The following is a 24,846-nucleotide window of genomic DNA, read 5'->3' on the forward strand; positions in this document are numbered from 1 at the left end:
ACACAGGACAAGGGTTTGATCCCTGGGTTTGGGAAGATCCCTTGGAGGAGGAAATGGCAATATTCTGCCTGGAAAATCCCATGGACAGAGGAGCCTGGTAGGCTACAGTCCATGGGGTCGGAAAGAGTCAGACACGACTGAAGTGACTGATCACGCACACATGCACACCTTGAAAATAACCAGTTTGTTGATCCTGCAAGAAACACAGGACAAGAAGAGGGAGCCTCCAAGCCTGCGGTGAGGGAAAAAGCCCCATGTGACACTTGGGTGCAGCTCTGCATTCAGATTCCTGGGCTACTCCTGCAGTCAGCCTCTGGCAGCCACTCCTCCAAACCCCAGACCACATGGCAGGCTCTCTGCCTGGTCCCCTGAGGTCACTTTGACCAGCCTGGTGATCGGGGTGGTGGGAGGAGCCTCCGGGGAGGAAAGGGCCAACTCCCAGCTATGTGCAGTCCTTGCTTCTGTCTGGGTTAGGCTGGTCTGGCCTCCTTTGCGGACTTCCCTGGTGGCTCAGATGTTAAAGAATCTGCCTGCAGTGCAGGAGATGCAGATTCGATTCCTGGGTTGGGAAGATCCCCTGGAGAAGGAAGTAGCAACTCATTCCAGTATTCTTGCCTGGAGAATCCCATGGACAGAGGAGCCTGGTCGGCTACAGTTTATGGGGTTGTAAAGAGTCAAACACGACTGAGTGACTAAGCACACATATAGCCTACGTACACAGTGTAGGGAAAGGCTGGGCTCACGGGTCTGCTCTTGACCACCACCCTTGCAGTTCCTGTTTGTGTGGTCAGACCTGGCATCCCCTGGGAGCTGGTGAGAAATGCAGAGTCTCAGGCCCCGCCTGCCCCAGACCCCCTGAATCTGAATGTGTATTTGTAGCCTCGGGCTGGAGGTGGGACTGAGTATGCTAGCCCCTGGGCTGTGGAGTCACCCCCTTGTTATACACATCACTCTTTCAGGGCTTCCCTGGTAGCTCAGATGATAAAGAGTTTGCTCGCAATATGGGAAACCTGGGTTCGATCGCTGGGTTGGGAAGATCCCCTGAAGGAGGAAATGGCAACCCACTCCAGTATTCTTGCCTGGGAAATCCCATGGGTGGAGGAACCTGGCAGGCTACAGTCCATGGAGTCTCAAAGAGTCATATACGACTGAGCAACTAGCATGCACATTCTCCTGGAACGTATAATTAGAGGACTGTGCACTCTGCCCTCCAGCAGGGGTGCCCACTAGAAGTGCCTCCTCAGGTTGGTTACCAGAGTTAAGTCTCTGAGCCCTGCAGAGCTGAAACAAGAAATGAGCAGAACCGTGGTTCTTTCCTTAGCTCTAATGATAAAAATCGAGAATGGGTTTTTAAAAATGGCACCAAGATAAAAACCATAATTTTCTATTGCATAAATGAAATAATGGCTGTAAAAGCATTTTTTTTAATTGACAGGCTCTTCAATGCAAAGTATTTACTTATTGATTTTTATTTTTACATCTCTTGGAACCATAGCTTCGGTCCTTTTTGCACATGTGAAATTCACTCAGAAGTTATAGCATCTGGAGTCATTTCCAGTTTTTCAAGAGTTCTCAGGTTTTCCTTGTAAATATTAGGTGGAAGAAAGCTGTAACTTTCTTAAGTTTAATCATTTCAATTACAGATTATTCCCAACAGAAGTTTTCCTCTGACTGTATACCTTCATTTTACCCTGCATGGAATTGTCAGAAAGAGACAATCAATTACCTATTTGTGGCAGATTTAGTTCATTAGTTGTCTCATAGTAAAGATGCCACATTTTAGCAACTCCTGTAACAATTAAAAAAATTTTTTTTGACGATCACTGGCGTGAAGTGCAGGAAAACAGAGTCTGAACAGCAGACAGTGGATTCCCAGGTGAACACAAATCCAATGAATTGTCCTTCTGTAGTCGGAGGTCAGAAGTCTGGCTTGTCCACATTAACCATCTCTTTATTCTGAGAGATTAAACATCTTGAATATACCCTCCCCTTCAGCTACCAAAAAGTCACAGTCTCTCTTTTTCAAATGAGCGAGTCAACTGGCCAGTTTGAGGCTTTCTGCTTCTCTCTCTCCCTGTGCCTGTCACATGGTTAATATTTCTGCGTTTTATTCTGCATTTTATATTCCTGAAGTCTGATTGTACCTTTCACTGTTTAATCTTTTTCTCTTTTAGATTAGTTCAGCATGACTGTTTCTACAGTTAACTTAATACAACTGCATTTCAAAGTAACTAAACATTTAGTATTGCCGTCTGAGAAAAAAGAGCCCTTGAGCATTTTAGACATCTGTGTATTTTTTGCCTCTAAAGCCATAATTGTAGAAAGTTGTGTTCACCTTCCCACCCTTTAAAATTTTTTTAAATTTATTTTTATTAACCAAAAACATTTTGTATTGTGATATAGCTGATTAACAATTTGAACAGAGTCAAGGTATCTCAGTAAATATCCTAGACATATGTAGATACCTACACATTTGTCCTCCCATAGCCAGGAAATATTTTAAAACACTTAATGTTTTGCAGGGTAATTTCCTCCCTACAGAGGAGAATAAAGTGTCTTTATAGCACATTTGGAGAAGGGAATGGCAACCCACTCCAGTATTCTTGCCTGAAGAATCCCAGGGACGGGGGAGCCTGTGGGCTGCCATCTATGGGGTCGCACAGAGTCAGACACGACTGAAGTGACTTAGCAGCAGCAGCAGCAGCATAGCACATTTGGAGAAGGGAATGGCAACCCACTCCAGTATTCTTGCCTGAAGAATCCCATGGACAGAGGAGCCTGGTGGGTTGCAGTCCATGGGAACTGCAAAGAGTCGGACATGACTGAGCGACTGAGCACATACCCACATTAATTTTCCCTACAATTATAGCTCTTCCTATAATCCAAACAACTCCTTCTAGTCTTAGAAACTTAGACTGGGAAGAGACACATCTGGGCATCTAATTGGAAACCGCTCCCCCCCCACCCCCCACACCTGTCAGAGCCTCCCTGAGCAGGGCCCATCCTGTTTCTTGAACTTGCCCAGGGACTGGGAACTGACCCTCTTTCCCATGACATGCCTGATCCATTTGCCAGCTTTGCTCATTGTTGGGAATTTCTTCCTCATATTGATCCCAAACGCACTTCCTTACACCTTCCCTGTTGTGACCCGATCTGGAGAGCTACAGAGCATGTCTCCAGGGCTGCATGATGGAGTTTGGCCTCGTAAGAGCAGAGGTTCGAACCCTGGCCTCTACTGTTGGTTGGCCATGTCTCCTTGGAGGAATTTTCTTAACCTCAGTAAGCTTCTGTTTCTTTGGGTACAAAATGAAGATTTGTTGTTGTTGAGTTGCTAAGGCGTGTCAGATTCTTTGCAACCTCATGGACTGTAGCCCGCCAGGCTCCTCCACCCATTGGATTTCCTAGGCAAGAATACTGGAGTGGGTTGCCATTTCCTTCTCCGGAGAAACTTCCCAACCCGGGGATCAAACCCGTGTTTCTTGTATCTCCTGTTTTGGGAGGAAGATTCTTTACCACTAGTGCCACCTGGAAGCCCGCAGGTTGAAGGGGTGGGTACATCAGTGATCGTTGAGTTTGGGCCTTGAAAGATGGGATGGGATCCTGGCATGTGGCAGTGCCTTTGAACAGCGGGCATGATTCTTCTTTGCAAGTCTTACATTTGTTATTGACATATTAGTGATTTCAAAGTGTGTTCACCCACCTGTTTTCCCCCGATTCTTGCATGTTTTTCTAGCCCTGCTTCCCCAGAAAGCAGAAGGATGCCCCATTTCTACACAATCTCTTCCCAGAGCCTTAAATGCAGAGCTGGTTTTTCTACGACTTAAATCCCAGTCCTGTGAACAGTATGTGCATGACATTCTCAGAGACTACTTCCAGGGGCCTCAGAGGTTTCTGTTAGAATCTGATATACTGCAGTTGGTGCCTTGGGACACACCCAGAATTCTCTGGGGTTTGGACTTCCTTCCATCAATGTCCAGACTGTGTTACCATAGAAGGAGGGAGCTTTGTCAGGATATTACCTGCCCGGTCAGGGTAAGGGTTTTTACCTCCATTGCTGTCATTCCTAAAAGTGTGGGTATCTTTTTTAAGACAACATTAGAATGTTTTAGTAAAGTCCTAGACTGGGTGAAGAATATTTTATTTTAGAGCTGTTCAGACATGATGTCTTCCCTGGTGGCTCAGTCGGTAAAAATTCTGCCTGGAATGTGGGAGACCTGGGTTTGATCCCTGGGTCAGGAAGATCCCTTGGAGAAGGCAATGGCAACTGCATTCCAATATTCTTGCCTGGAGAATCCCATGGACAGAGGAGCCTGGCGGGCTGCAGTCCATGGGGTCACAAAGAGTTGGACACGACTGAGCAGCTAACACTTATTCTTTAGACATGATGTATCTGTGGCTTGTTGGTGTACGTCTGGATTTCTGACCCACCGTTGTGTTCTTTCACTGAAGTGGTCAGAGGATTTTTAGCCCGCCAGCACTTGCATCAGAAAAGGAGCATACGGCAGCAGGAGGTCACATCCATCAACAGCTTCCTGCAGGTCACAGAGGACCTGGGGCTGAAGACCTATGACGCCCTGGTTGTTCAGAACGCCTCGGACATTGCCCGCGAGAATGACCGGCTTCGGAACGAGATGAACGCTGCTTTCCACAAAGAGAAGTTGGAGGCCAGGGGCAAGCAGGAGGAAAGCTCCAAAAGGTAAAGGCGGGCGGTGTCCAGCTTCCGTCACCCATGTGGTTCATCGGGGTGGGGGGGGCAAGAAAATGCCCACAGTGCTTTTCAAAATAAGTTTTTTTTATATGGCCCATTTTTAGAGTCCTCATTGAGTTTGTTGCAATATTGCTTCTGTTTCATATTTCGGTATTTTGGCCACGAAGCCCGTGGGATTTCAGCTCCCTCACCAGGGACCAGACCCACACCTCGTGGCTTTGGAAGGCAAAGTCTTAACCACCAGACCCCAAGGAAGTCCCAGCGCTGATAGCTCTTAATGTGAAGTTCAATCACACGTGACCATAGGGAGAAGAACACTCATATATGCATGCCCGCTGTGTAAAGTGAAACCTCCTGACATCTGAAAGGATACATTGCCTGGGCGTCCCTTCTAGAAAACGGATGCTCTGTGTGTTAGTTCAGGCCACGTGAAATAATTGCTACACTAATGCCTGTATCATTTGCCACCTCAAGCACCAAGATTTTTTGTTTTTAATTTTTTATTTCGTCTTGATCAGCCGTGCTGGGCCTCTGTTGTCGCACTGGTTTTCTCTGGTCTCCGTGAGCGGGCATCAGGAGCTACACTCGATGTGCAGTGAGTGGGCTTCTCATCGTGGCGGGTTCTCTTGTTGGGAAGCACAGGATCTAGGGCTCCGGCTCAGTAGTTGTGGAGCCCAGGCCATGTTGTCTCACAGCATGTGAGATATTCTGGGACTGGGGACCGAACCTGTGCCCTCTGCATTGGCAGATGAACTCTTTACCACTGGGCCACCAGGGAAGTTCCTCACCAACCGAGTTTTAAGTCATCTAATATTTCCACCTTAGCAAAAACGTATAGCTGGGATCTCGACATCTTTACGCAAGTGTCACATATATAAATAAGGCTGACTTACAGGAACATCTGAAAATTTGACCCCCAAAATGGAGAAGCCGCTCTAAAAACACAAAAGCAGTGAACTTGGTCGGTGGTGGCCTGTGTTGTATTTCCCTTAGGAAGCTCTCTCATCTTCTTTGCCAATAAGGAAAGCTTCAGGGAAAGCTTTTAGAGTTCACGGTGGATGCTGAGCTTGAAATAAACAAGTGAAGAAATCCAGGTCCTTCTCCACGTCACCACTCTTGTCTCCCTGTGACAAATGAAGATACTCGTGCCCGATAGCCCTCCCTGGTCCTTTCCATCCTAATTTGCTGTCAGGAAGATTGTTTTTCCCCAGACTTTTAACTTTTTATTTTGTATTTGGGGCATAGTGGATTATCAGTGTATGGTAGTTTCAGGGGAACAGCATGAAGAGACTCGGCCATCCCATACATGTATCCATTCTCCCCAGCCCCTCCCTTCCCATATATGTATCCATTCTCCCCAGCCCCTCCCATCCCATACATGTATCCATTCTCCCCAGCCCCTCCCATCCTACACATGTATCCATTCTCCCCAGCCCCTCCCATCCTACACATGTATCCATTCTCCCCAGCCCCTCCCATCCTATACATGTATCCATTCTCCCCAGCCCCTCCCATCCCATACATGTATCCATTCTCCCCAGCCCCTCCCATCCCATACATGTATCCATTCTCCCCAGCCCCTCCCATCCCATACATGTATCCATTCTCCCCAGCCCCTCCCATCCCATACATGTATCCATTCTCCCCAGCCCCTCCCATCCTACACATGTATCCATTCTCCCCAGCCCCTCCCATCCTACACATGTATCCATTCTCCCCAACCCCTCCCATCCTACACATGTATCCATTCTCCCCAGCCCCTCCCATCCTATACATGTATCCATTCTCCCCAGCCCCTCCCATCCTATACATGTATCCATTCTCCCCAGCCCCTCCCATCCTATACATGTATCCTTTCTCCCCAGCCCCTCCCATCCTATACATGTATCCTTTCTCCCCAGCCCCTCCCATACTATACATGTATCCTTTCTCCCCAGCCCCTCCCATCCCATACATGTATCCATTCTCCCCAGCCCCTCCCATCCTACACATGTATCCATTCTCCCCAGCCCCTCCCATCCTACACATGTATCCATTCTCCCCAGCCCCTCCCATCCTATACATGTATCCATTCTCCCCAGCCCCTCCCATCCTATACATGTATCCATTCTCCCCAGCCCCTCCCATCCCATACATGTATCCATTCTCCCCAGCCCCTCCCATCCCATACATGTATCCATTCTCCCCAGCCCCTCCCATCCTACACATGTATCCATTCTCCCCAGCCCCTCCCATCCTACACATGTATCCATTCTCCCCAACCCCTCCCATCCTACACATGTATCCATTCTCCCCAGCCCCTCCCATCCTATACATGTATCCATTCTCCCCAGCCCCTCCCATCCTATACATGTATCCATTCTCCCCAGCCCCTCCCATCCTATACATGTATCCATTCTCCCCAGGCCCTCCCATCCAGGCTGCCAGGTGACACCAAGCTCCACGTGCTCTACAGTGGGTCCTTGTGCTCTCCACTTTGAATATAGCAGTGTGTACATGACATTCCCAAAGTCTCAGGGAGGTACTTTCCCATAGGAACACAGCAATATCTGGTTGCTCCTCACTGCAGATGACCGCCCCCCTTGGCCTTGACTGTGATGTCAAATGATTTTTTATTAAAGTGGAAATGGTGGTGTGTCCCTCACTAATTAGCTTCAACTATCTCAGTGATTAAATGCTGAAAAAATTCCCTTTGTACGGAAAACTGTAATTAAACATTACAGGGGAAACAAATTATCCTCCGAGTGCCACACTTTCATCTTCAGCTCGTTCATTTCCTACATGGGCGTCTGATCTGCCTGGCAGTGGATCCCAGCCCTGTTGGTTCTCTGCCACACAAAGATATAATTATAAAAACAAATGCTCCGAGACTCCTTGTGAAATGAACGCATTGGCATCTCCCTCGCACACGATTACATTGACATGTGAAGCCAGAAGGAAATTTTTTTTTAACCAGATAACTATTAATTTTATATGACTTCCAGAATAATATTTATTATTTTCTCTGCTGGAGCTAAACAGCCACCCCAATTTCTCAATTTCATCATGTATTCATTTGCCTGCTATAAAATTAAGTGAAGAAGCATTCGTCTATTTACTTATTGAATACCAGCAGTTCACTTGGCATTGGGCAACCAGATGGAGCCACAGAAGAAAAATAACAATTCTGCACATAATTAAATAATTGCTGATGGAATTTAAATGGCAAGGGAAAGAGAGACCGGGAAAATAAAAATCTTTGATCATTATAAGTATATACTCTTTTGCAAGGATGAACAGTGATGAACTCCCAGCAATTGATGCATCAGTAACTCTCTATTAAGATGAATTTCCCAGAAATTATCATTCAGATTGAAATTCTGGTTTTTTGATTTGCTTAATAATCGGAGTGTGAAAAATTGACTCAGCGAATGCCTGATGGCAAATGTGGTACTCCTTGAGACGTCTTGGGTTTGGGTGAGATGTTTTTCTGAAGTAATCATGATGAGGTTCGCACGTGCTTATCTGTCGGGAAGCGGGGCTGGAAGGATGGAGTGGCTGCCTCGAGAGGCCCTGGGTACCGCAGCGCCGCAGGCATCCTCCAGCCTCGCGGGAAGGCGGATTTACCCAAGAGCCGAGATGACGTGTGCTTGAGCCGCTTCACTGCTACCGTCTGAATGATGGCTCTGGGTCCCTCCGCTGGGGCTCTGCATGTTCATTCTCTCCCCACAGAGCTGAAGACAAGAGCGGACCCAGGCGTCTCCATTGTAGCTCCATCTCAGTCCCCGCGGCAGTGGACGGCCTGGCCCAGTCCCTGGCTGGTCCGCCCTCCAGGCCCCCTTCTCTGCACTCGGTGTTCAGCCTGGATGACGGCAGCGGCCTCCCGTCGCCACGGAAACAGCCTCCGCCCAAGCCAAAGAGGGACCCAGCCACGAGGCTGAGCGCCTCCTACGAGGCTGTGAGCGCCTGCCTATGGGCTGCAGCGAGGGACTCGGCGAATGAAGGTTAGCCCTGGGGAGGGAAGGGGCTGCCCCGCTGGGTCATGGATGCTTGACTTCCGGCCTTTGGGTGCCCCGTGCAGCACTGCCGCCCTGGTATATTTTTAATAGAATTAAATCCATCCTTGGCTTGCCAGGGGCCCCTTAATCATTAAAGATAAAGAATATTAATTCAAATCTCTAAGCCTCTTAGGGAAAAGCTACTTATATATCACTTTCCTTCACTCCTATCCCAACTTCCACATCCAATGAGGAGCCTCAAACAGAACAGTTCAGAAAGTCGGTCGCTAGTCCATGTAAACTTCTGCGAATTAGAAAGCTAAAGAGATTCATCCGGCTTCCCTGTTATCACAACCTAATTAAAAATTAAGCCTGCTTTATCTGCACAGAGTAACTGAACCAATTCACGCAGGGGAGAAACATGACTCGGCAGAACTCAATGAGTGAAATTTTGGAGACCAGACAACAAAAGTTTCTGCGTTGGTGGTCTAGACATATTTAGGCAAAACCACAGTTTATTCTCAAGTAAACTTATCATAGGTTAGTTCATGTGGCATTATTGCTTAATTACTAATTTTTAGAATTATGAAATGCAGAGGCAGTCCTTCTTTGCAGAATATTTTAACAACCTCACAGATTTTAGCTCTCACCCTTGGAATGTGAGGCCCCATTCTAGGCTCAGGAGGATGCACAATATATGAAACAAACCAAGATACCTTCCCTCCTGGGGCCTGCACTTTAGTGGGGGAGACAGATGGAAAACACAAGAGACAGATAAATACACAGAGTATTTTAGAAGACCACGGCTGCATAGGGAAATAGAGAAAGAGGTGGTGATGCCAGGTGAGATTCTAGATGAGATGGCTGCATAGGTTTCATTGGAAAATATTACATGAACAGAGGAGGGAACACAAATTCTTTGGTAAATAAATGAGCCAAAAATGCCAAAGCTCAGCAAAGCCGTAAGTTCATCTTTGACACCAAGGAGATGGGCAGACCATGGACCAGAAATCTGGTCTGTGAGATCTTTCACAGCAAGGACTTGACCCTAGTAATCTTCAAAGACGCTCTTCATCCGTTACTTTAGAAAGAATAGATCTTCAGGAGAATTTTTTGAAATTGCTGTTGTCATGTACGAGTCACGTTACAGTAATGCTTAGATGGAGATGAAGGAGAAATTCATTACTTTGGGAGAAGAGGACAAATGTGTGTCTTCAGCATCATGATAATAAGGGACATAGCAAAAACATGAGAGAAACCGTCTGGAGGAGAGCCTTCAGGTGGATTTAGATGTGAACATAAATAGAAAGAGAAGGCCTTCCAAAGGAACAAGCCCATCTCTTCTTCCCAGTGTACAAGACAAACTAGGAGGGTCTTAAAGTCTCTACAAGTTGTAAATATGCTCCCTGAGAAGGCAGATCAGGTCCCACTTCACCAGTATTACTTGTAGATTTCTACAGTGGGTTATAGAGCAGATCACTGTGGTTGAAATAAAACTGGGGCCGGGGGGATATGTTAGGAAAGGAAGAATAGCATCTAAAAGGCTAAGCCTAATGAGATGGGAGGAGCTTCCCAGGGGCAAAGAACTGGCCTGCCAATGCAGGAAACATAAGAGATGCAGGTTCGATCCCTGGATCGGAAAGATCCTCTGGAGGAGGGCGTGACAACCCATTCCAGTACTCTTGCCTGGAGAATCCCATGGACAGAGGAGCCTGGTAGGTTATGGTCCATTGGGTCACAAAGAGTCATATATAACTGAAGCAACTTAGCACAGCACAGCACAATGGGATGGGAAAATGTAAAATACAGACTCAAGACAGCATCATAAATTAAAAAAAAGTACTAAACAAGATGGAAAATTTGCAATCTTGTATATAAGACGGAGCCCCAACCAAATTTGAACACCATCCATGAACTCTATTAATTTGTATAAACAGGCCTTGCAATAGCCTGTAAAGCCTAAACATGCTTTCTGTTTGTGTGTGCATGAGAAGTCTACCTGCCTTGGAATTGAGAATTTGGAGAAGTCAGGTGCCAATTGTCACACAGTTGGGAAAGGAGACAAAATATTGAGGCTACAGTTGAGAGTCTTTGCTATGTGCGGCAGAAAGCAAATGTCAATTTAAAAATGTTAGTCAAGAACCACAGGGGATAAAAATATACATAAAAGCAAATGACAGGAAAAAAAAAAAAAAGATTAATGAAAGGAAGCAAGAAAGACCCCAGGTGTAAAACTCTTGAGATTCCTTCTACATGGAGAATCAGAAAGCTGCTAAATGCTGCCTGTTTAAAAAACATGCTGTGATATCATTAGATTTGCAAGACTTTTATATAAATTATAGGTTCTTAAAATATAATCTCAGCTCACAGGTGGTTCTGAGATGCTTTTGGTGTCTCCCCACTGCGGCCCACCCCGGGGGATCTCACACCGTAGAGGCAGGGCCAGTCCATAAATCTGCTGCTTCTTCACCATCCACATTAGTGCTTCTTCCTTAATCCTGAGGGCTTGACAGTCATCACATGTCTCCTGAGGCTCCAGGTGAATCCCTGCGTTCAGCAGTGTGTTTTAAGTGGGTCTTTACAGATGGGAAAATTAACCTGACTGATTGGGTAGAGCAGCTGTGCTGGCTGGCATCTGTCGCTCTAGGACTCGGGCTCACTCGCTCCGATCCGCAGGGTCTAGCACACCATCCGTCAGCAGTGGCCCTGGTCCTTTTCACGCCATCATCGCAGGAGCCGAAGGTGTCCAGAAAGTGCCCACTCACCACTAGTGGCTATTTCAGTTTAAAATAATTAAAAGTAAGCAAAGTCTAAAAGTTCAGTTTCTCAGTCATCAGTGCCAAGGACTCCAGAGCAGCTGGTGGGAAGTCGATCCGACAGCACTGATTTTTTTTAAACTGGAGTATGGTAGATTTACAATGCTCTGTTAGTTTCAGGTGTACAGCCAAGTGAATCAATTATACGTGTCCACACAGCCACTCTTTTTTAGCTTGTTTTCCCAAGACAGGTCATTACAGAGTATTGAGTTGAGTTCCCAATACTAATACAGCAGACCTTTATTAGTTATCTCTTTATATACAGTGTGTGTGTCAGTTCCAATCTCCCAATTTATCCCTCCTTACCTCCTTGGTAATCATAAGTTTGTTGTCTCCTGTAATTCTGTAAATCTACTCCCATGTTATAGGTAAGTTCATTTGTACCCCTTTTTTTTCAGATTCCATATATAACTGTTATCATATGATATTTGTCTTACTCTGTCTGACTTACGTCACTCGGTAGGGGAGAAGGCAATGGCACCCCACTCCAGTACTCTTGCCTGGAAAATGCCATGGACGGAGGAGCCTGGTGGGCTGCAGTCCACGAGGTCTCGAAGAGTCAGACACGACTGAGCAACTTCACTTTCACTTTTCACTTTCATGCATTGGAGAAGGAAATGGCAGCCCACTCCAGTGTTCTTGCCTGGAGAATCCCAGGGACGGGGGAGCCTGGTGGGCTGCCGTCTATGGGGTCACACAGAGTAGACACGACTGAAGCGACTTAGCAGCAGCAGCAGCAGCAGCAGCGCTCAGTAGAACAATCTCCAGGTTCCTCCTTGTCATTGTATATGGCATTATAGACAGCACTGATTTTTTTTAACTTTTTATTTGTTTAAAGAGAACAAAAAAATTTTTTATTTTTGTACATTTAAAAAATTTTCATGAACCTTCTAAACACTTTTGTTCAATTGAACACATACAACTCTTCGAAGTAAAGATGCTGGAGATTGTAGTGTTGTTTTGACAAGCATGCCTGCGTCTCTAGTCGTTCAGTCATATCCGACTTTTTGTGACCATTTGGACTGTATCCCGTCAGGCTCCTCTGTCCATGGGGTTCTCCAGACAAGACTACTGGAGTGGGTTGCCATGCCTTCTTCCAGGGGATATTCCCAACCTAGGGATCGAACCTACAACTTCTGTGTCTCCTGCATCGCAGGCAGATTCTTTATGTGCTGAACCATGAGGGGACTTTAACTCAGAGAAAGTGAAAGTGTGAGTCACTCAGTCGTGTCCAACTCTTTGCGACCCCATGGACTGCAGCTCTCCAGGACTGTCCATGGAATTCTCCAGGCCAGAATACTGGAGTGGGTTGGCATGCCCTCCTCCAGGGGATCGTCCCGACGCAAGGATCGAACCCAGGTCTCCTGCATTGCAGGCAGATTCTTTACCATCTGAGCCACCAGGGAAGCCCCTAACTCAGAGCATCTATGCTAATTTACCCAAAGTACCCAAAGGCTTTTAGTGGCGCTAGAGTAAATTAGCACTAATTTCAAATTCATGGTTTTACCACAAGGGGAATACTGAGTTTTCTGCACCAAGAACTGTATCACACCATTATCTGTCTTCTGCAAAAGATAGGAAGGAAATTTGATCACTGCTTGAAATGTTGGGTGAACACCATTCATAAGAACAAGACCACAAATCAACTTCAAGATCTTTTCTTTTATGAAATAAAGCTGCTGAAGAACTCAGAAGGCTGTAGAGTGAAAAGAGATGCGACCAGAGAGTGAAGGTCAAAAATTGTAGAGACGCCAGTAGTTAGGTCACCCTGAAGTAGATTCCTTTATGCCGAGTCCTGTTTTTCGTAACATGTGCCTTTCCTAGAGGTTTTCATCCAGTAAACATGGTCGTCTGGCCAGGGCTTTTTTTTTTCCTCACTATCTTTGTGCCTGAAAAGCTGGAAACAATTTTATGAGCCAGTAAATTTTAACATGTGTTTGCAAACTATTAACAAGCGAGAGCCAACTATTTGAAAGTAGGATTTTTAGAAGTCTAGGATTGTTCTTTGCAGAGAGAGACCAGGAAGGGAAGAACAGGCGGTGACTTCACTTTTTCTTTGCTGAGAAGCTCCCAGCGGAGAGCTTTTCCTGAGGAGCTGAGTTTCTAAACCCAGCAAGCGGACGTTCCCACCAACATGGTGACCACCGGATGGTGAAGCAGCGGCACAGGACAGGTTTTGTTGGGCAGCTCTCGGCATCGGCATCTGAGCCTGATCATTTTATTACTGTCTCAGGGTCTGGGCTCATCTGCATGAGAGGCTGTCACTCAGGGTCCTCCATGAAGCCACAGGAGGGAACTGCAGTCACCTGGAAGCCGGTGACTTGCACCTCCGGGGGCCCCCGAATGTCTAAGGGCTGGGACTGCTTGGCCGTCTCTGTGTCTCGGGGTCTCTCCACCTGGTTTGTGCAGCATGACAGCTGCAGGGTGGCTGGGCTTCTCACACGGAGAGTCAGCATGTCCAAGGCACATGATCCAGGAAAGAGAGTGCCCGGTGGTCAGTATATTCCCTTTGATGAGCCTGCCTTGGAAGTTACACAGCAGCACTTCCACCACTTCCATCCACCAGGCAGTCCCAAAGGCACACCCAGGTTTAGGAAAGATGAAGTAGATTCTGGGGCTTCCCCGGTGGCTCCAAGGTATAAAGAATCCACCTGCACTATAGCAGACTTGCAGGAGACTCGGGTTCGACCCCTGGGCCGGGAAGACCCCCTGGAAGAGGAAACAGCAACCCACTCCAGTATTCTCGCCTGGAGAATCCTATGGGCAGAGGACTTGGTGGGCCACAGTCCATGGGGTCACAAGAGTTGAACACGACTGAGCACACACATGGGCCAGACAGATTCTACCTCCTGATGGGACTGGGAACTCGGCTGTGGCCAAGCTTTGGGAAATTCAGACTGCCTCTGACTGTGGACAAAACAGCTCACATCGCTCCCACATGGAAGATGCACTCATGTCTGGGTGCATGCTCAGTCACTCAGTCGTGGCCGACTCTGCAATCCCATGGACGGTAGCCCACCCAGCAACTCTGTCCGTGGGATTCTCCAGGCAAGCATATTGGAGTGGGTTGCCATTTCCTTCTCCAGGGAAGACGCACTCAGTTCAGTTCAGTCGCTCAGTCGTGTCCAACTCTTTGCGACCCCATGAACCTCAACATGCCAGGCCTCCCTGTCCATCACCAACTCCTGGAGTTCACCCAAACTCATGTCCATTGAGTCAGTGATGCCATCCAACCATCTCATCCTCTGTCATCCCCTTCTCCTCCTGCCTTCAATCTTTCCCAGCATCAGGGTCTTTTCCAATGAGTCAGCTCTTCACATCAGGTGGCCAAAGTATTGGAGCTTCAGCTTCAAAGATGCACTCACCCCTTCCCTGAACTCCCCAAAGCCTCACCCCACTACCAAGCTCAAGTCCCAGTTCCAGATCCTACCATGTAAATCCAGTCCACGTATCCCAGCTGCTCAGACCAGGCTCCTTAGGTGGGCAGCTCGTCTAGGACTGTCCTTAACGATTGAAGGCAGTTACCTGTTCTCCTCACAACTAGCATGTTGCTTGTAGCTTGGTTAGGATTTAGTCTTGGTGCCTAGAAAGTATTTTCCATGGCCATTTGATCCATGCTCTGGAATCTTGGCTTACCTTAGGATATTATTTCCTAGTCTACAAGAGGCTAGTCCTGTTTGGGGGGGTGGTCGTTTTCTCAGCCTGATTCCTGCTCACAGAACTCTGAGGCACCAGAACCTCTTTATCTTGTACTGATTCTTCCTTTTTCATTGCAAGCTGATACAATTCCCTTAAAAACTTTGTTGAGTTTCCTGTGAATCAAATTCCACTCCTTTAGTCAAAGCCACATTTACAAATCTCTTTAAGATAACCTCCTCTCTACCTTTTTTTTTTTTTCCCGAAAGATTTCTGTAGGGCAATACCCTTAATATTCTTAGACTGTGATTCTTATATTGTATGGTTATATATCTTATATATACAGTTCTAATATTCTTAGAGTGTCTTGTGGTTTTGTTTCTTTGAAAGGATCCATGAAACACCACCTCGAGTCTTTCTTGGGTCTTAATAAAGTGGTTCATAGTTACGACCTTGGCTTCATCTTCAGATCATATTTTCCTGAAAATAAGCCCGGATTTAATCTCTGCTTACCAGGCATTTCTTAACTTCAGAGTTATCTGCTATCTGGATGGCCCAGGGAGAAACCATCTTATTTTCAAACTCAGAAATCCCAGGCTCCTTTACAGTTAATAGTTGGTCCTTTCTTTAGCTCACCACTTTATTCCCGTGTTGCCCACGGGAAAGTAGAGGTACCCAGGAGTCCGCTCGTACACACTGACGAGACCTGTCGTAGACCATCCGGCTCCTCACGCGTGTTGGCTGGTGTCCACGTGGCTGCAGGTGACAGGGCTGCTAAGCTTTCCACAAAGGTGCAAAACCGGCCATGTTTCCTTCCGCTTCCAGCATCTTTCTCACTTTGCTTTAAATCTCACCGGGAGCTTTCTTGAAGGTCACACTTCTGCTAACAGTACCGTCAAGATTTCTCCCGTCTCCCAAGGCTCCTGCCAGGCTTTTAAAGTCTGCGTTTCTTGTGAATAGTAGCACTGCATTCCAGGTTCCAGTATCTGCAGTAGCTGTCTGCTGCTATGTAACAAACCTCTCCAAACTTTAGTGCCTTAAAATGACGAAGACTAGCAGTCTCCTCCCTCCCTCTGTGTGTGTGTGTGTGTCTGTCTGTCTCTCTGTCTGTCTTTCTCTTTTTCTCTCTCTGTCTCTCTCTCTCTGTCTCTGTCTGTCTGTCTCTGTGTCTGTTTCTCTCTCGGTCTCTGTTTCTTCTCTGTCTCTGTCTCTCTGTCTGTCTGTAGGACTGTCTCTCTCTCTCTCTCTGTCTGTCTCTGTTTCTTCTCTGTCTCTGTCTCTCTCTGTCGGTCTGTCTCTCTCTCTCTGTCTCTCTGTCTCTGTCTCTGTCTGTCTGTCGGTCCGTCTCTGTCTCTCTCTCTCTGTCTGTCTCTCTATTTGTCTGTCTCTCTGTCTTGCTCTCTGTCTCTCCCTGTCTGTCTCTCTCTGTCTCTTTCTCTTTGTCTCTCTCTCTGTCTGTCTGTCGATCTGTCTGTCTCTCCACTCTAGCAGTTGGCTGGCATCAGCTAAGGCCCTGTCCTGCAAGCTGTCTCCCAGCTGTACTTAGACGGCAGCGGGGCGGGGACAGCCCACAGGCTCAGCTCTTTGGGTCTCTGGAGTCTGGGCTGGGGAAATGCAGACAGCTGGGGCCTGGGGCAGATGGTGCTCTGTCATCTCTCTCCTCTATCTGGCCTCCCCACAGCAGGGCTGCTTCAGCGTCCGCAGACTTCTCCCGCAGAGATCAGGGCCACCGAGACACGTGTCCCAAGAGAGGAGGAGCCAGCAGGGCCACGCCGCCCCGGCAAGCCTCAGCGGAGGCGCGGTGTTCCTTTCACCATGTTTTATTCATGGGGCCGGCACAGAGGTCCTTCTAGCTTCCAGGCTCTGGAAGAGCAGCAGGGGCTAAGAATATTGTTGAAGGCAATTTTGGAAAATACAGTCTGCCACACATCCTTTAAATTATTCAAATCTTCAGAACAAGTCTATAATACTAATGTTAAAATTTTGTTTGGTTCATTAAGTTTCTGGGAGAAGCTTATGAGTTGCTGTGCTTTAGCGCATTGAAAGCCTTTGGGATAATGCGCATTAATTACAGAATTGTGCATTTGGGGGTATTTTCTGCTCTTAAAAGTTGGCTGCTTTGGTGAACCCTGTATAATACTGGCCTCCAAAGATGTCCATTGAGTTAGAAAATTAACTTTGTTCTTTTCCATTCTCGTCTGGATGTCTCCCATTTGTTTCATGTTTACAAAGTGCCAGCGTCTGAACTAAGCCCTTTGCACACACCATTTTATTTCTCTGAGATAATTACTGATATCACCATTTTATGCATGACTATACTGAAGCTTCCCTGATAGCTCAGTTCTAAAGAATCTGCCTGCAATGCAGGAGAACCCGGTTTCATTCCTGTGTCAGGAACATCCGCTGGAGTAAGGGATAGGCTACCCACTCCAGTATTCTTGGGCTTCCCTGGTGGCTCTGCTGGTGAAGTATCCACCTACAATGTGGGAGACTTTGGTTCAATCCCTGGGTTGGGAAGATCCCCTGGAGAAGGGAAAGGCTACCCACTCCAGTATTCTGGCCTGGAGAATTCCATGGACTGTATATCCATGGGGTGGCAAAGAGTCAGACACGACCGAGCGACTTTCACATACTGAAGCTTAGAGGGATGTGACCAAGAGGTCTTCTAAAATTGTAATTTGCATGAATGCCAGAACCACAAGCACGCACACACACCCAATTCTGTGACCCCTTCTTATGGCCTGTATTTTCCCACCTCATTATATATATCATGTTCTAATTGCTATAGAATTAGAAATAACTTTTTTTTTTTTTAGTTCCCTGACTCAGCTAAGAGGGCAGAGGAAGACAGGGAACATTTTCTGTGTATTCACTGATGTGTCTTAAGAAATGTTGGTTAAACACACAGCTAAATGAATAACAGCATGGAATGCTGGTCCTGCTGGAGCTTGAATGCAAGTCTGACTCCAGAGCCTTTCATTTTAACCCTAAAAGTGGAATTGTTGCCCCAAAGTGAGGTGGAGACTCTCATATGTACAGTCATAATGACAGAAATGCCTGGCTGCCTGCCTTAAATAACTCAGGAACTCAGCAAAATTAGATGTGCTTATTTAGATCAAGACTTCCTACAGATTAGCACAATACCAAATTGGTAAAACAGTTCACGATTTTTGAGAAGTTTTGATATTTCAGCAAAACTGTATGTAATTTTCTAAAATTAACGTCTCAGTTTCCAGAGAAATTGTATTCAATAAAATCTACTATGATTTATAGTAAAAATATTAGGAAAAGGACTTTCAGAATTTTTAACTTTAATAAATGTTTTGAGTCATATTTAAATAGTTTTTCTGCCTCTTCCAAAATTAGTTCTAATAGTATGCTCTTGGGCTTCCCTAGTAGCTCAGATGGTAAAGCATCTGTCTGTAATGCAGGAGACCCAGGTTCAATCCCTGGTTCGGGAAGATCCTCTGGAGACGGAAATGGCAAACCACTCCAGTATTCTTGCCTGGAGAATTCCATGGACGGAGAAGTCTGGCAGGCTACAGTCCATGTAGCTGTTGCACGTCCAGGTGGGGCTGCAAAGAGTCGGACGGGACTGAGCAACTAATACACAACAGTATGCTTGTTTGTTTTTCTAAATACAGTCCTTCTTTCCAACTTCAGTTCCCACTTAAGTTCTTAGTAAAATATAACACTCTTGATTTCCCTACTGTTTGTTAGGATTTAAGTATGTTCAGTTCAGTTCAGTCGCTCAGTCGTGTCTGACTCTTTGCAACCCCATGAATCACAGCACGCCAGGCCTCCCTGTCCATCACCAACTCCCGGAGCTCAGACTCACGTCCATCAAGTCAGTGATGCCATCCAACCATCTCATCCTCTGTCATCCCCTTCTCCTCCTGCCCCCAATCCCTCCCAGCATCAGAGTCTTTTCCAATGAGTCAACTCTTCGCATGAGGTGGACAAAGTATTGGAGTTTCAGCTTCAGCATCATTCCCTCCAGAGAAATCCCAGGGCTGATCTCCTTCAGAATGGACCCGGTTGGATCTCCTTGCAGTCCAAGGGATGCTCAAGAGTCTTCTCCAACACCACAGTTCAAAAGCATCAATTCTTCAGCACTCAGCTTTCTTCACAGTCCAACTCTCACATCCATACATGACCACTGGAAAAACCATAGCCTTGACTAGACGAACCTTTGTTGGCAAAGTAATGTCTCTGCTTTTCAATATGCTATCTAGTTTGGTCATAACTTTCCTTCTAAGGAGTAAGCGTCTTTTAATTTCATGGCTGCAGTCACCATCTGCAGTGATTTTGGAGCCCCAAAAAATAAAGTCTGACACTGTTTCCACTGTTTCCCCATCTATTTCCCATGAAGTGATGGGACCGGATGCCATGATCTTCGTTTTCTGAATGTTGAGCTTTAAGCCAACTTTTTCACTCTCTACTTTCACTTTCATCAAGAGGCTTTTTAGTTCCTCTTCACTTTCTGCCATAAGGGTGGTATCATCTGCATATCTGAGGTTATTGATATTTCTCCCGGCAATCTTGATTCCAGCTTGTGCTTCTTCCAGCCCAAGTATGTTAGTTAATTGTAAAACTCACTCTTGGCACCATTTTCACAAAGTTCTTTTTAGAAAGATAATCTCTCCGTGCTGCAGTTGTTTTCATTGGTGGGTTGTGTTCATGTCGCCTGGGTGCCTGCTCAGTTGCTTCGGTCATGTCTGACTTCTTGCAACCTCATGGACTGTAGCCCGCCAGGCTCTTCTGTCCATGGAATTTCCCAGGCAAGAATACTGGAGTGGGTTGCCATTTCCTTCTCCAGGGGTTCTCCCCAGCCCAGGGATTGAACCCCTGTCTCCTGTGTCTCCTGCACTTCAGGTGGATTCTTTACCATTGACTTACCAGGGAAGCCCTAGATTATTTCAACAACCCAGCTTCTGAGGATTTCCTATAGGAAACACCCAGGGGGCACCAAGTCTCTGATTTGCGCCTTCTCCCAGTCTCCTAGAAGTCCTGAGGATCTGTCCGGCCAGTCCTCAGTCCTCACGTGTCAGGCCCTTAGAACCCAGGTGTGAGCAGGCTCCAGGGGAGATGGGAGGTGCCCTCCCCGCCACATCCCAGGCCCTTTATCCCTGGCATCCCGGGCCTCCTTATGGCCAGTTTACCTCCTCCTTGATGGGTGGCGGTTGTCCTCCAGCTCCAAGACCAAAACTGGTTTTCTCCTGGGCAGTCGCGGGGAGTGTGGGGAGACCCGGACCCTGCGGGGTTGGGGGACGGGGCCCCTGGAGGGGGCAGGCCGGCGCGGGTTGGGGCCTGGGGCGCGCTGACGCTCCGGCCCCCTCTCTGTCCCTGGCCCAGCTCTCACCCGGCCCCGGCCGCACAGCGACGACTACAGCACCATGAAGAAGGTCCCCCCTCGGAAGCCCAAGCGAAGCCCCCACACCAAGCTCAGCGGTTCCTCGGAGGAGATCTCGGGCGCCCGGCCAGGGGCGGCAGGGCCCGGGGGCGCGCGGCGCAGAGCGGGTGGCCCGCAGCGCCTCCCGGGGGTCCCCGCGCCCCCCGCGCCCCCGGAGCCCGACCCCGAGCCCGTCTACATCGAGATGCTGGGCCGCGCCGGCAGCCCCGAGCCGGCCGAGGCGGTGTACGAGGAGATGAAGTACTGGGCGCCCCCCGGGGACGCGGGCGGCCTGGGGGCGGGCGCCAGCTCGGCGTGCGCGTCGCCCCCCGCGGCCCCCGAGGACGCAGGCGCCGGCGGGGACGCGTGCGGCATCCCCGCGCCCTTCCCCAACCTGCTGGCGCACCGGCCCCCGCTGCTCGTGTTCCCCCCCACGCCGGCCACCTGCTCCCCCGCGTCCGACGAGTCGCCCTTGACGCCCCTGGAGGTGAAGAAGCTGCCGGTGCTGGAGACCAACCTCAAGTACCCCGTGCAGTCCGAGGGCTCCAGCCCCCTGTCCCCCCAGCACCCCAAAACCCCCAAGGGGGACAGCGACCGGCCCACGTCCCCTGCCGCCCCCGCACTCGCGGGGCCGCAGGGAGCCTCCCCGCCCCCGACGCCCCCGCCCGCGCCCCCCTCCGCCCCGCGGCCACCCGCGCACTTCCCCTTCGCGGCCCCAGCGGAGCCCCCCAGGGTCCCCCCGAAGCCCACCTCGGCCCCCACAGGCGCGCCCTGCAGCCCCCTCCCCAAAACCCCGTATTCCCCGGGGAAGACAGCCCGAGGGGAGCCCAGGAAGGCCACCACCACCGGCGCCCCCTCCCCGGCCCCCTACAGCCCCCCGAACTCCAGAGCTCTGGGCAGCCCCCTGGACGAGCTGGCCAGCCTGTTCAACTCCGGAAGGAGCGTTCTCCGGAGGTCTGCGGTGGGCAGGAGGATCCGCGAACCCCAGGGTGAGTCTAGAGCACTGAGCGCGCTGATACAGGTCCAGATGTGAGGGTAGGGTTGCTGTGCAGAGGGATGTGGTGTTAAGGAATGTGCGGGGTCCCTGTGGGGTCCTTCAGAGCAGGTAGCGGCTTTAAGATCATCTTATATGCAACTGGTATGGCCAAGTAGTTAAGAATGCATCTTTCCATTTTGCAGACACAAGTTCATGATATTAAAAACACGTTGCACTAAAACCAGGCTTCAGACAGCCTGGTGAAACGATGGGCATTGGAGCAAAACTCAGCTTGAGCCACTGACTTCCGTTTGCTAACAATATCCGGGTATAACTTGGAAATGGCAGTTGCCGCGTGCTGTTATATTGAGATGTCCCTTTGGGGTATCTTTGTCCTTTGCCCGGGTTACCCGAACACCCTCGCCTCGCTGGCCGTTTCACTTCCATTCCCTGCCTCTGGAGTGGTTACTTCTCAGTTACTTTCTGACGTTCAGTACCACTCCGTGCGAAGCCCAGCCCAGGAAGGCCACTGCCGGGGCCCCCTCCCCCCGCCTCCAACGGTCCGCACCCCCGAACTTCAGGCCTCTAGGCAGCCTCCCCGGAGGAGCTGGCCAGCCTCTTCAACTGTTGTTGCTGGTAAATGATTTGCCTTCTGGTCCCAAGGACCATTTTCACTCCATTCTGTTCTGTCTGCATCTTCTTGCTGAGCATCTCAACTGCTCAGCTGTTGACAAGCCAGTCCCAGTGAGCTCAGGGCTAGACTGTGGCAGCCAGAGACCATTGCCTGTATCAAAAAGTATTTACTTTGTGTCCCTATAAAAGTAGAATGTAGCTATCAAAAAACAAAACAAAACCTCATTAAGAATTTTTTTGTTGATCTCTTGTTAGCAGCTCACCTCATTCAGATGAGGTTGCCTTTGGGCTCAGATTCTCTTAATAACCACAAAGAACATAGTCATCTTCCAAAAAGCATCTGAAGGCTTTTATATGAAACCAAACTATTTTCCAGCGTTCTGTATTTGGGAAGCGAACTGCAGTAGTATAAAGCATCTTCTCTTAAAACTGTAACGGGCCCCTCGGTCATAATGCCATCATGTAGATGACAGCTAGTGCCATCCTTACTTTACAGACATGGGAGGCTCCGGGGCAAGGAGGCTAAGCATCTTCCGCAAGGTCAGGCAGTAGGACCGAAAGTAGCAGCTTACCTGCTCTTTCTCCTAAAGAAAATACATAGCTGCATTGGCTTTCATCATCTGATGAGGTACAAAAAAACCCCCTAGAAAACCTAGGAAATGTTCTCAGTAAGTGAAAAGTACGTCAAGGCTAAGAACACTTAGCAAATGGATGAATAACCTGCTCTTTGTTTACTCTTCAGACTAATAAGCTAATCCTTTGTTTAGCTAGCCATTTCTTCTTAATTATAAGTCATTAATAAAAGAAATTGTCCTTGTAAGTAGGGGATGGCTTGAATTTCACAAGTCATATGTTTCATTCCAAGGAACAAAACAGACTCTAAGAGAAAAGCATTACACGAACACATGAATGTTTGCTTTGCTTTTGGAACTAAAAGTTTATTCAAGCGTCATAAGCCTCCTTTTACTATAGATGAGAGTTGGGTGAATTCTTCTCGGATGTATTCAGAAAAGTGAAGTTAATGATTTTCTAGACGGGTGGCAATCCTTTGGAAATCCCTAAGTCTACTCTTGATAGTCCCTTGGACTGCAAGGAGATCCAACTAGTCCATTCTAAAAGAGATCAGTCCTGAGTGTTCTTTGGAAGGACTCATGCTAAAGCTGAAACTCCAATCCTTTGGCCACCTCATGTGAAGAGCTGACTCATTGGAAAAGACTCTGATACTGGGAGGGATTGGGGGGAGGAGGAGAAGGGGATGACAGAGGATGAGATGGCTGGATGGCATCACCGACTCGATGGACATGAGTCCAGGAGTTGGTGATAGACAGGGAGGCCTGGCGTGCTGTAATTCATGGGGTCGCAAAGAGTTGGACACGACTGAGCGACTGAACTGAACTGAACTGAAGTCTAGGACTCACAGGGAGGACCACAGAGAGGTCTCCAGCCAGGGTGCCCGGATATGCTAATTATATTTCCCCGTGGTGACATTAACCAGTGCCTGCTAACATCCATCAAAACCTCAAGGAGACCATCGTCAGTGCAACTCTAAAATTAGAAAGCATCTATTTTCCTCCTGTGGGCTTTTACAAAATACTCTTCACTTAGAAAAGGTTGTCCGGAGCCACTTAAGACTTTCTTACAGATGCCTGCAGTGGCAGCTTCTGCCCCAGCACAGTGGCTGCAGGAGGGCAGCTGCAGTGGGAGAGGCTTGTCCCCACGCGCCAGGTGACCGGGGCCCAGCTGTGCGGCTGAGAACCCTGTGATCCCTCATGGTTCGTGACTCGGGAAACTCCTGGCCCACAGCACAGAACGCGTCCTCGTGGCATCGTCCAGGTTATTCTTTTAGCATGCAGGAGGGGCTTAAGAGAAGACTGGGAAGGGAAAAAAAAGTCATCACACTGGAGCTAATCACCAGAGCTGCTTATATGATTATTAAAGTTTACACACTGTGATCCAGGAGCCAGGAATCCATTTTCGACTGAATGAATCGCATGGCTGTTATTCATGATTTACTGAAGTCCTGGGACTTCTTTTAAGATTACAAATATTTTTCTTTACCCTCTTTGTATTTAAAAATGCTCTTCTCTTCACCTGAAAGAGCTTTCTTATCAAAGAATCCAGTGGGCAGCTAATTCTGCCTCAAGGCACCTGAATTAATTACAGCTCGATTCTTGGACAGTTGTGATGTGGGGAAATTGTACTGCAAATTTGCGGACCATTTCAGAACTTCCCCCCTCGATTCTTTGGAGAGCGACCTTGAAGAGATTATGTGTTAGTCACTCAGTCGTATCTGACTCTTTGCGACCCCATAAACTGTAGCCCGACAGGCTCCTCTGTCCATGGGATTCTCTAGGCAAGAATACTGGAGAGGGCTGCCATTCCCTTCTCCAGGGAATCTTCCTGAACCAGGTATCAAACCCAGGCCTCCCACATGTAGGTAGATGCTTTACCGTCTGAGCCACCTCAGTCCAGTTCAGTCGCTCAGTTGTGTCTGACTGTTTGCGACCCCATGGACCGCAGCACGCTAGGCCTCCCTGTCCATCACCACCAACTCCTGGTTTTCTCAAACTCAGATCCATTGAGTTGGTGATGCCATCCAACTGTCTCATCCTCTGTCATCCCTTTCTCCTCCTGCCTTCTATCTTTTCAAGTATCAGGGTCTTTTCTAATGAGTCAGCTCTTCACATCAGGTGGCCAAAGGATTGGAG

The 24,846-nt window shown here is 48.2% G+C and overlaps 1 protein-coding gene and 1 non-coding gene across 2 annotated transcripts in view; both read left to right on the forward strand.

Annotated features, from left to right (window-relative positions):
* The window catches only part of MYO16 (myosin XVI), a 518,261-nt gene that overhangs the window by 440,907 nt on the left and 52,508 nt on the right, over positions 1–24,846 (forward strand). Inside the window, exons 30-32 of the mRNA XM_055543007.1 lie at positions 4,450–4,696; positions 8,420–8,691; positions 20,493–21,518. Coding sequence (XP_055398982.1) covers positions 4,450–4,696; positions 8,420–8,691; positions 20,493–21,518 — 1,545 coding nt within the window. The remainder of the gene's footprint in view (positions 1–4,449; positions 4,697–8,419; positions 8,692–20,492; positions 21,519–24,846) is intronic.
* On the forward strand, positions 18,527–18,598 carry TRNAY-GUA (transfer RNA tyrosine (anticodon GUA)). The gene has a single exon. It is a non-coding gene; the product is annotated as a tRNA-Tyr (tRNA).

The sequence above is a fragment of the Bubalus kerabau genome, chromosome 12 (assembly GCF_029407905.1).
Source record: "Bubalus kerabau isolate K-KA32 ecotype Philippines breed swamp buffalo chromosome 12, PCC_UOA_SB_1v2, whole genome shotgun sequence".
NCBI classification, from domain to species: Eukaryota; Metazoa; Chordata; class Mammalia; order Artiodactyla; family Bovidae; genus Bubalus; species Bubalus kerabau.